The following is an 11,867-nucleotide window of genomic DNA, read 5'->3' on the forward strand; positions in this document are numbered from 1 at the left end:
TGAGTGACAAAAAAAAAACAATTTTAAAAACATTAGTGATGAAATTGTAACTTTTTAATTAAGTGACCAAAACAAAAATACTCATAGTTTAGTGACTAATAGTGTAGCCTTTTTTTTGGTAAAATGAAAATTCTTGTATAAAAAAAACTCAAAATTATTTATAAAATAGAAAAATGTATATTATTCAACATAGGGATTTTTTACCCAAATCATATAAAAAATACTTAGTTATGAAAATGGTATGGAAAATAAATTAATTACAAAAATAAGGCATTTGGTACAATATCCTGCTGGTGTTGCCTGACATATTGGTAGCACTAGATTAAAATGTGATGACCTAAAATATTTAAGGACTTGATGTAACGCCCAAAATTTTAATTTTGGGTATTATGATTGTGTAACATAAATATCTGTCAGCTTTAGTGGTTATGTGTTCTAAAAGTGTTTGAGAGGTCCTAAGTTTAAGTCAAGATTTGGGCAAATTTTAATATGTAAATTTCAAAAATATTCAAAGACTTGATATGTAAATCTCTCATTTTGATTGGCTCTTGAAAATAAACTCTAAAGATGTTGTGTGACAGTGTGGTGGCACAAAATCTTAAAAATGTTATGTGATATTGTTCATCCAATTCAAATTATGTCTAGCATAACCGTTAACATTGTTGATAGTAATTTTGTTTGGCTTATATATATATATATATAATAAAGTTTTTCTAAAATTTTTATAATTATAATTTTATACGATACCGTAAATTAAATTAATAATAAGAATAATTACAATGCTATCTGTAATGGCAGACAGCAAAGAAAAAGGCTAAAAGAAAAAGTAATAAAAATAGGATTCCTTACTAATAATTCTGCCTCTGTGGATCCTACCAGAGACTTCATAATTTCCCTGTTTTTATCTTCACTTTCTTCTTACTTCTTCTTCACTGCTTTTAATTTGTTTCGATGTCCAAGGTCTATCACCAATTTTCAAGCATCCAGTCAACGTAATTTTCTTTCATTTGCTTAATTCATCACATGCTTTTCTTTGCTTTTGATTATCTGCTACTGTTATAGCAGCTAGCTTTGTAAGATTGTCAAGGAACTCAACTTCACTGCTTCCTTCTCAGTTCTAATCTCTCTACACTTTTCAGCCACTAAGTCGGGTAATAAGATCTGAAGCTATGATTTCCTCTACTAATTATCAACAGTCTTAGATTTTAAGAGTGAATGACCAGCAGACATAATCTACTATAGATAGAAATTAATACAAAAACAGCTACCCAGAAGCAATATAATGTTGAAATCTCAAACTGTCAACATTTTAACTCTTAATATTCTGTAATGAACTCTTGCACACTTGAATCTAGCATTTTATATACATCGAGAGCTTGATTCTGGTGACCAGAATTTCATCATGTTTCTGTCTGCCACCCATCCATAGCTCCATCTAATAGACGCCATTGCTTGAAACTTGCATTCATGTTTTCCTTTTCATGCTTACACTGACATATCAATACTTCATAAAATATCCAATTCATTCACAGATTTTCATTCTCTGCTACTGCTATATATGATTGCATTGCAGGGACATAGCAATGGAGTACGTAGAGCCTGTTGTCGGCATTGCAAATTGTCTCGGAACTCCTGTTTGTAAATATTTGCAATATCACAGAAAGCTGAACAATTATGTGAGAAACTTCAAGAGGATCAGAGATGAATTGAATTGCAAAATGGAAGAAATAGAGCTGCAATTGAAAGCAGATCTTTTTCGTTCTCTGGGGAAGAAACCAAAGCAGGGAGTTGAAAATTGGTTGAAAGCTGTGAAAGAGATGATTAGGGAAGCACAAGTTGTTGAAAACAAAGTCAGTAACGGGAGATATCTCTGTCGTGCTTGCAACGGGAAGCTGGTTGATGAAAAGACTCGAGAACTGAAGGAATTTCTTAATAACGCTCCTAATGCCTCTGAAGGTCTTGCCATGGATGGTCCAAGTGGTGGGTTGCCACTGCCAACATCAGAACTAGTTGGGGAGGAAGCTGCAAGAAAAGAGATTTGGGCATGTTTGATGCAGGAGGAGGTGAGCAAGATTGGGGTGTGGGGGATGGGCGGTGTGGGTAAAACCACTATCATAAAGCACATCCACAATGATCTTTTGAAAGAACAAAGATTCGAAAGGGTAATCTGGGTTACCATATCAAAGGAGTTTAATGTCATGAAGGTACAAGATGATATTGCAGATGCTTTGAAGTTGAAGGAAGGTTGGCCCAGAAAAGGAGACAAGCTCAGACGAGCAGCAATCTTGTCAAAAATGCTGAAGAACGCAGGAAAGCATGTTCTAATCCTAGATGATGTGTGGGATAAAGTCTCTCTAGAGGAAGTTGGGATCCCCGAGCCAAATGGTAGCAATGGCTGCAAGTTGGTGTTGACAACCCGTTCGGAGCATGTCTGTAAGTACATGGGTTGTAAGGTGATAAAAGTGGAGCCCCTTTCAGAAGAAGAGGCATTGATACTATTCTTGAGTGAAGTTGGACCTAACATGGTGCAAAATCAAACTTTAATGCCAACTTTGAAGCTTGTTGTCAAGGAATGCGCAGGTCTGCCTCTTACAATTGTCGTTATAGCTGGTACATTGAGAGGAGAAGTTGACCCTCTTATTTGGAAAAACACACTCAGGGAATTGAAAGAGAGAATAGGGAAAGTGAAAGAAGCGGAAGATAAAGTGATCGAGAGTTTGAAAGTTAGCTTCAATCACTTAAAAGACGAGAAAATGCAGCATTGTTTCTTACATTGCGCATTATATCCTGAAGATTATAAAATTCAAAAGGTTGGGTTAATTGAGTGCTGGATTGAAGAGGGATTCATAGATGATATGAGTACAAGACAAGAAATGAAAGATAAGGGCCATGTTATTTTGAAGAAATTAGAAGATAATTGTTTGTTGGAAAATGTCTCGAGTGAAACAGTGAAAATGCATGATGCAGTGAGAGACATGGCATTGTCGATCACAAGAATGAATCCTCGATATATGATACAAGCAGGTTTGCAATTAGAAGAGTTACCAGAAAAGGAGCAATGGAGTCCGGATATTGAGAAAGTGTCACTTATGTATAACTCCATATCAGAAATTTTCATAGATGTGCTACCCACAAAATGCCAACTGCTCACAACCTTGTTATTGCAGTTCAACCTTATAAAGAAGATCCCATATTATTTCTTCACAAACATGCCTTGTCTTCGTGTTCTCAATTTGTCCTATACGGTGATCGAGAGTTTACCAAATTCCATCTCTGAACTAAAGAACCTCACAACATTGTTGCTTTCTGGCTGTTTTGGATTAAGAGATCTGCCTTGTCTTTCGATGCTTCAAGAATTGAAGAAGTTGGTTCTTGCTGGGACTAAAATTGAGGAAGTCCCGGACGGAATGGATATGTTGATAAAGCTAAGATATCTTGATCTTGCAGTGCACACTCTGAAAGAGATACCCGCTGGACTTTTACCAAAACTCGTTCACCTTCAGCACTTGGGTTTTCATGAGAACAATGAAAAAACAAGTCTAAAAGCAGAGGAGATGGAACCATTGAAGAAGTTGGAGTGCTTTACCGGACATTTCGAAGACATCAGTGAATTCAATAAGTTCATCTCCTCAATGCAACAAAGTAAGAAAAATCTCATCAAGTACCGGTTACAGGTGGGCCCATCTTATGTGCTTGCTACAAGAGATAAAACAGTAACAATTGGAGGAGTCCAGAATTGGGAAGGTGAGTTAATTATGCACCCAATTGAAATTCAAGAGTTGAATATTATAAGGTGCGACTATTCGAGAAACTTAGTCGATGATAATTCTTCCTTCAAAAATGCGATTGACTTGAGGGTTTGTAGGATTTCGGAGTGTGAAGGGATAGAGTGTGTTGTTTCCCTGTCCTCTTTTGCCTCTTCTTCCGCTCATCCATTTCAGAGCCTCGAGGTGTTGTATCTTCTACAGCTACCAAAGTTGAGTGCCCTTATTATGAATGATGCAGGAATTGGTTCAGCAAGAACATCAACATTGGCTCCGTCTGCCACCTTTTCCCATCTCAAGGAAATTACGATATTCAAATGCTCAAGTATGAAGACGTTGCTTCCACATTGGTTGCTTCCAAACCTCCAAAACCTGGAAGAAATTTGGGTGTCACACTGTGATGAGTTAATAGAAATATTGGGAGCAGCAACATCAGAAGTTGAAGAAAAAGGGAGTGATGCATTAATCAAATTCCATCTTCCCAAATTGAGAGAATTGAGACTACATAAGTTACCAAATTTGAAGAGCATTTGCAGCAAAAGTGGAGTGATGGTTTGCGATTCTCTCCAACTTATCCACGTTCTAGACTGTTATAAACTGAAGAGAATTCCTCCATTTGTTCCCCTTGTTGGCAATGGGCAGCCATTTGCATATGCTCCACCTTCTCTTACCATCACGTCAAGGAAAGAATGGTGGGAATGGTTGGAGTGGGATGACCATCCAAACTTTAAAAATGTTCTTCGCTTCTACCCCGAGGAGGATAGGTATGAACCATTTATGGTTTTGTTTATTTTTTTTTTATTTTGATAAACCTAATTTCTCCATTTTAATACAATTTCAGGTATGCTTTTGATGATGTTAGAAAGAGAAAAGGGTTGGTGGGAAAGAAGGATAGTGCAAAAGAGAGGAGAAAAGGAATGATGGAAGGAAGAGGTTAAGAGGCTCCACATTGTAAACATATAAATTTGCTTAATATTTTTTCTATGTTTGTTTTGAAAGAATGAGTATTGAATATAGATAATATAGAGAAATTTTGTAGGGTTTAAAAATAATTATCCCTAATTTTCTCATTTTTTTTTATTTTTTAAATTTTAGAATGTTCTAAAATTTTAAAAATATTTTTTAACCTTTTACCATTTTATATATTATTAAAATTAAATTGACTGAATAATTATATCACTTATTATCATTGAATAAAACAAAACATAGCTAATAACCATTGTTAAGTACCAGTTCAGCTTTTATTAATTCTCAATTCTTTTTTTGTTGAAGATAACCGAATTCATAATTTCAACATTAGAAATCTTGTATTTCAAATTAAAAAATTTTCAAAAAGGCTAAATTACAACTATATGCTGAAAAAAAATTGAAAATTTATGTTGTTTTCTTGAAAATTTATCAATTTATATTATTTTTTACAAATAGAAAAGAAAATGTGTCTTATAGGATGTGTTTTCTCTGATCTTTCGGAGAAAACATGAGACGCGTTTTATTCTCTTTCCTAAAAAGTGCTCTGTAGGATGCATTTTCAGATAGTCTAAAATTGTTTTTTTTTTCTTACAGTTTGAAACTAGAAGTTTGTAGGTTTTGCTTTTCTCGTGTTCAAGATAAATATTGTTATAGTTTTAAGGTATGTTTGAATTTACGGTAGTGTCGTGGAGTTGGGTGACTTACGAATTTCACCTAGCATGTGAGCATGGAGCCATCCGAGAATCTGGATTGCATTGCAACTCAAGGTCCCAGTTGACAGTGGTTCTATAGTCTCCGATTGAAGTGTAACTAGGTCTTTAATTTTACAAAGGTTAGTTATCAATGAATGGAGCATAAATGGGGCCCCAGTTGATGGTGGTTATGTGAGCACGACAACGAGTTTCTCATCATCAGGGGAGGATGCTATTTGCCACAGAAACAGAAGTATGAGGAAAAAAAATGCAATGGCGTTTTAGTATAATCAAGTAATTCGGTAGAAATGGATAAAATGCTACTACAATTTTCTTCCTTATACTTTTGTTTATGTGGTGTATAGCTTCCTCCATTGATGATGAAAAAAAATCCTTATTGTGCCTACAAAACCACCGCCAACTAGGGCCAAATTTATGTTTTGTCCCTTGGCAGTATAACCTTTGTAAACTTGAAACCTTAATTACATTTCAACCCGAGACAGTATAATCACCATCAAGTTGGATCTCGAGTTGCAATGCGATCTCGACTGCTCAGGTGATAACTCAATGCTCACATGGCAGGTGAAGTTTGTTGGAATAAAAAACCGAAAACTTTGAAATTAATAAACTAACCTCCTCTTTTGTTTGTTGGTCTAAAGTTAGTCAAATGTCCTCAAGCTCGGTCAATATATTGTTGGCGGGGTTATTCCACCTATACCAAAAACATATTATTTCAACAGTACAATGAAAATTTTGATATAGTAACACTACACCAAAACAGGCTTTTAGCGGCGCTAAAAAGCGCTGCTAAAAGTATTTGCGGCGCTTTTACAAGCGCCGGAAAAAACGCCACTAAAGACTACGTCGCTAACTTTAGCGGCGTTTTTAGAAAAAAACGCCGCTAAAGACCACGACCTTTAGCAGTGCTTTTGCCACAAACGCCGCTAAAGATCATGACCTTTAGCGGCGCTTCTCGCAAAAAACGCCGCTAAAAACATAACCTTTAAAAAAATTATTTTAATCAAATAATATCTTTAGCAGCGCTTTTCATTCAAACACCGCTAAAGAACAAACCTTTAGCGGCGCTTCTCACAAAAACGCCACTAAAAACATAACCTTTAACAAAATTATTTTAATCAAATATTATATTATATTATATTTTTTAATTTTGAACTTTAAATATACTTTTTAAGGATAAATAAAAAATATTATTTAAATTAAATTTTCTATGAAAATTTTAACTTTAAAACTAAATATAAAAATGAATGAATTTAGTTTTAAAATTTAAAATAATAAATTAATAACACAATTAAAATCCAAAAGTTAGAACTCAAGTTGTCGTAAATATTAAAGTAAAAATAAAAATTTAGAATCAAAACTAAAATAAATAATACATTTGAAAAACAAACTGACTAGTTGAACCTCCTATGACTATTCACATTGCAAGCTAATAAAAAATACAATGCATTAAATTGTTGAACCTGCCCAGGTACTAACTGACAGCAGAATAACACATTAAATTGTTGGATTAAACATGTAGATTACATACTAATGTAGACCTAAATATTTTCCTTTTCCTTCTACCCTTAAATCTAGAGATAGCAAAAACCAGGGACCTAACACCAGCAAGTTCAAATATATTGCTAAAAGAAACACAACTTTAGCTCCATCCAAATGTACTTTCAATTCTCATTTCAAATTCTGCTTCAATATATTGGATGAGTTTCCCCACTGCATGATGTTAGGTGATCAAACAGAGTACTTTAAAACTGCAAAAGTAAGAAGCAAGCATCCTCACTTGATAATCTGAAGGGTTGTCTTCCTCACCACTTGGTCCTCTAAAAGGAAGCAGCTGAGCTTTAGGTTTCTCTAAAGAGAAAACAACAGGAATTCCACCCTCAATCCCATGATCTTTCCTTAAACGGTGTCTCACCTAGAAGCAAAAATTTGAGAAAGAGTAAAGTGAATGATATCAGGAAATAAACCCCTAAACAATGTCTTCTTAATGCAATAGATAAACAAGAGTAAAATTGGATATCCAAAATAACAAATACAAGCATAAGATATTAAAGTTTTTCCAAACCAAATAAAATCTAATTGGACAAGGCCCCAAAGTAAACACCAATCATAAGATCAGCAACCACCAGAAAACTGCAGTAGCAAGTGTAGATTCAAAAGCCACAGACGCAAAGAGCCCCCATTTTAGAATGATTGACAACTCCAAAACAACTTCACCGTATTCAGAATCAATAATATAAAATGCCAGAAGCTCAAATCACAATAAATAATAAAAATACAAAAACATAAATATTTCATAACCTAAAGCTACTGATACTAAAATAAAATACGTATCTAGAAGCAAAACCTAACCTTCGTACACACTAAGTAGCAAAGTTGATCCTAATCCTTCAGCTGAATAACTTATGTTGCTTGCTTACTCGTGCTTTAGATGGGTGCAATATCAAACAAGCATATAGAAGGATTAGCCATGCACTATCATAATAATGAAAAATAAAACATAAATTAGAGCATAACATGAACCACATAAAGAAATTAGGAGTTCTATATATGGTGAAAAGCCAATATTTGACTGCAACGTTATATAGAATTCTTATAGCCAATAGGTAAAACTGAAAGTTCATAAGTCATGATGATACCTTTGTGTCAATGTTATCAATGCAGTCCAAAACAAAATCAGGGTTTAACTATTTGATTAAAAAAATTAAAAATTATTTTATAAATTATTTTTTTAATCAGGGTTTAAATTTGACAAATTTAAAGACTAAATGTTATTTTATCTATAGATGAATTGAAAAATTGAAATGCCAACTAAGCTTCTTATATAGCAGCTCTGTCAAGGTTCTGAACTCCAGCAGAATTAATCAAACATAATCATTGACAATATATATATATAATTTTATATATAAAACCTTGTTTGCTCTAAAGAAATTTGGATGGAAAAGGGTTAATTTCAGATTCTTTAAATTATTTAAAATAAATGCCTGCATGGATGGAGTCAAGTACCTTCTGAGAGTTCAGGTTGTTCGAATGGGGTACAAAGAGACTTAGCTGCTCCCATCTCACCCCTTGTTCGAGCTTTCACATCTTTCTCCACCTCCTATATATACAAAACATAAAACATCATTTAAGAAAAATGAGCGACATATGCCTCGAGAGATTAGAATATGATCCAGCTCATGTTGTTGCCTAACAAAATACAGGTTTTACAAACTCATCCCGCGTTTTTACAACTTCAATGCAGGCATCTCTTTTTTGTTTTGCCACATCGAATAGGTTCTGTTGAATCTTATCCAACATTCCTTTTACTTGTTCAACCAAAAAGACTCTAGAGATATCAGTCTTTTCTCCATTGTCACAGCGAACTGCACGCACCTGTCCAATAAAACACATTCTGGTTTCAATAATAAGAAAATAATACATAAAAGAATAGAAGGAAAGCGGAAATAAGAAAAAAAGGGTTAATTGCATGACCTTAAAGAGCTAAGAAAATAAGTAATTTTGTTTTGGACTTAAAGAGCATAATTTTGAGTATTATTGAGGTTATGAATTCCGAGGACATGTAAGAGAAGTGCACAAGGCTACTAATACGAACATGGACAGCAAATAATCATCTTTTATGTAATAATTAAACAAATAAGCTATCCGATTTTTCTTTTGGTTTGAGTTGGTAAAACGTTAGGCATGTTCGTATTCAACATAAGTTTTCTGACCTTTAAATTTTTCATTATTGTTGCAAATAGAAGCACAGTCACTGAAATGAGAATCTCGACATGCTCCTTGTCTTTCTAGTTGCAGGCTTCTGTTAGCAGTATATTACTATCAAAATTTGCAATTGCATTTGAAGAACCTGCAAGAATCTCATAACAGCTAACCAGAACAGGGTCAAAAAATCTCTTCTGTTCTTTTTTCTTTCTGTTTTTTAAGGCTGGAGTTGGTTGGATCTCAGCTACCTTAAATAAATTTGTTTGACTTCGAGCACCCATTAAATACATTAAATCAGGCCCTTCCACTTATAGCCAATTGGTTTTAGGTTGGATGCTTAACACAAGTCATGTAAACTACTTGTTACTTTTAATTTGAGTTAAATTTTAGAACTTTTCATATAGACTAGCAACTTCCCACTCAATTTTCCACCTCTTTCTCGCAACCAGAAGAAGGAAACACTGATAACAGAAAAAATAAATTATCTCAAATTCAATTCGTGCAATTATCATATCATTTTTATTTTCTTTCTCATTTTACATTTTTTTTTTCTTGGCAACCAAGCAGGAGTTAGACTACTAACAAACTAACTAAAAGCTTACTTTCTACATCTAACTATGAAAAAAAAAAGTAATCGAAAATATAAATTTGAGATAATTTCATCAATCTGCAATTTTCTTTCTCGGTTTCCAGTGCTTTCTCAGTAACCAAAAGGAAACCGTTAAAATTACAACAAAGAGGAGAAAAAAAAAAGAAAGCTATTCGAGTTGAAGTCATGCAATTTTTAATTTCCTTCTCAGTTCTTCATTTTTTCCTTCTCAATTTCCAAGTTGAGTCCGCGAAATTATTACATAAATTTTGCAATTTTCCTTCTCAATTTCCAAACTTTACTAGAAACCAAATAAAAACTATAAAAATTAAACGATAAAAGAAAATATAACCTTGTGAAAGGGACCGACGCGCTGCTCACTGGCATAAGACTTGAAGTTCCTCATCACCATCTCGTTAATTACTAACCTCGGTCCTCGAGATCCCACTTGGGCCTGCTCTGGCTCGCGAGTCGTGAACTCATCCTTCGTTTCCATCTCCATACGGAAATAAGCGGCTGCTAAGTCAACTCACTGCTATTGAATCGGTTTGAGACTTCGAGACGAGTTGATGGAATAAACAATTAAAAGGAAGATGAAAAAGTTTAAAAAGCATTTGAGCAAAATTTCAGAAGGGATTTTTAGCGGGAATTTGAAATAAACATCACGCGTCAGAATATTTGGGGCGCTTACAAAAAAAGTCACTAATTGAATAACTTTTGTGGCGTTTTCAACAAAAACGCCACTAAAAATTAAATTTTTGTAGTGAAACGGGCCGTTTTGAAAATTTTAAATATATATTTGCGGCGTTTTTGGTTCAAACGCCGCTATTGCTTACCTTTTGCGGCGTTTTTCTTATAAACGCCGCTAATAATTAAATTTTTTTACAATTTTATATTTAATTATTATATAATTCATATCAATTTTAAATAAATAGTTTTTGAAAAATTAAGTAATATTTAAAAGAATTAGATAAATTTTAAATCTTTTATATAATTTTTATTTTTATTTGTTATAATTTGATCCTATGCAAAATAGATAGTTACCCATCCATATCAATCTGTTACTTTTTATTTATTTATTTATCAATGTTTTTTTTAATCTAATATTTAAATATATCAAATGGTTTAGATTAAATATTTTGAAATATAAAAGCATTAATTGATTGTATAAAATTTCATCATTTAAGAAATCTCAAGTAAACCATATAATAAATCTCTTAAATAATTTAAACTATAATCATAATTTTAATATATTAAAATTAATATTATCTCCTTTACAATTATATAAGAAATTATTTAATATATAAATTAAAAAATACTAATTACTCTAAACCCTAAACTCTTAACCCCTATCCCCAATCCCCTGAACATTGAATCATAAAACATAAACCTTAAACCCCTAACCCCTAACCCCTAACCCCTAAACATTAAACCCCAATGATGTGAGCTTGCCTACGAACCAAATGGAGAACGAACAAGAAGCCATCAAGCTGCCCATTGGTCCAATAACGCGAGCTAGAGCTGACTTTGGACGAATTTCTGAATGAAATATCATTTTAGTGAGGCAATTCACTCTCTTTATTCTTCAAAGCTCAATTGACTTATCTTTACGAGTGGCGTCAATCTGACTTTGTTTCGAACTTATCACCATAAGGTGTGGCGTTCCAACTATGCCGAAGGTTCCTATTTTGCTAAATAGAGGGTCTCGGTTTTATCTACCATTTCTTTCCTTTTTCTTTGAAACCTTTAAGCCCGGGTCCTTATTTGCTAATAAGGGTTCGTTCTTGTTTCATTGGAAATCACTTATCTTCATTTTGCTTCCTAAACCATTTAAAACCAATATAACTCATCTTATTGAATTTGAACTAAATCGACACTACCTAAATTCGATCGGGAACATAATACGACTCGTCACATCATCCGAATCGAGCTCGTATCACCCAACCCTTAAACCATAAACCATAACCCTTAACTCTTAACCCTCAACTCCTAACCCTTAACCCCTAAACCTTAATCTATAAATCTTAAACCATAAACCGTAACCCTTAAGCCTTAAACGCATAAACTATAAACCATAATCTATAAACCTTAAAATAGTAACTCCTAAACTTTAACCCTAAACCATATACC

The 11,867-nt window shown here is 33.6% G+C and overlaps 2 protein-coding genes across 11 annotated transcripts in view; one reads left to right on the plus strand and one right to left on the minus strand.

Annotated features, from left to right (window-relative positions):
* The window catches only part of LOC107903589 (disease resistance protein At4g27190), a 76,635-nt gene extending 71,819 nt beyond the window's left edge, over positions 1 to 4,816 (plus strand). For 2 of the 5 annotated variants that reach the window (XM_041092336.1, XM_016829683.2), the window contains 3 exons: positions 1,066 to 1,151; positions 1,574 to 4,528; positions 4,606 to 4,816. In XM_041092336.1, the coding sequence (XP_040948270.1) occupies positions 1,584 to 4,528; positions 4,606 to 4,702 (3,042 nt within the window). In that variant the 5' untranslated portion in view covers positions 1,066 to 1,151; positions 1,574 to 1,583 and the 3' untranslated portion in view covers positions 4,703 to 4,816. Of the gene's footprint in view, positions 1 to 1,062; positions 1,152 to 1,573; positions 4,529 to 4,605 lie in introns of all 5 variants that reach the window. The other 3 variants (XM_016829684.2, XM_041092335.1, XM_041092334.1) reach the window with 2 other exon arrangements.
* A 1,950-nt stretch (positions 4,817 to 6,766) lies between these two features.
* Positions 6,767 to 10,408, minus strand: LOC107903588 (proline--tRNA ligase, cytoplasmic). 6 transcript variants are annotated; one of them, XR_005913071.1, is made up of 6 exons: positions 10,090 to 10,357; positions 8,645 to 8,818; positions 8,450 to 8,543; positions 7,796 to 7,868; positions 7,224 to 7,358; positions 6,767 to 7,156 (listed from the first exon to the last, which is right to left on the minus strand). XR_005913071.1 is itself a non-coding variant. In XM_041092337.1 (5 exons), exons 1-4 carry the CDS (start codon positions 10,237 to 10,239, stop codon positions 7,834 to 7,836), a joined length of 453 nt encoding a protein of 150 aa, XP_040948271.1. In that variant the 5' UTR covers positions 10,240 to 10,357; the 3' UTR covers positions 6,767 to 7,358; positions 7,796 to 7,833. The 6 variants fall into 6 exon arrangements, 2 of the variants coding, with proteins under 2 accessions (XP_040948271.1, XP_040948272.1); XR_001685855.2 differs by adding an exon at positions 9,157 to 9,245 and having other exon boundaries at positions 6,767 to 7,358; positions 8,450 to 8,818; positions 10,090 to 10,408; XR_005913072.1 differs by lacking the exon at positions 7,796 to 7,868 and having other exon boundaries at positions 10,090 to 10,358.
* Positions 10,409 to 11,867: the final 1,459 nt, after the last annotated feature.

This window comes from Gossypium hirsutum, chromosome D05 (assembly GCF_007990345.1).
Source record: "Gossypium hirsutum isolate 1008001.06 chromosome D05, Gossypium_hirsutum_v2.1, whole genome shotgun sequence".
NCBI classification, from domain to species: domain Eukaryota; kingdom Viridiplantae; phylum Streptophyta; class Magnoliopsida; order Malvales; family Malvaceae; genus Gossypium; species Gossypium hirsutum.

Bases quoted from the DNA above. Each gene is read 5' to 3' on its own strand.
- LOC107903588 (XM_041092338.1), bottom strand. From the start codon at position 10,239: ATGGAGATGGAAACGAAGGATGAGTTCACGACTCGCGAGCCAGAGCAG. The intron at 8,544-8,644 runs GTATTTTGTTAG...TTGTATATATAG, and splicing joins GGGATGAGTTTGTAAAACCT to GAGGTGGAGAAAGATGTGAA. The intron at 7,359-8,449 runs GTACTTGACTCC...TTTTGCTTCTAG, and splicing joins ACAACCTGAACTCTCAGAAG to GTGAGACACCGTTTAAGGAA.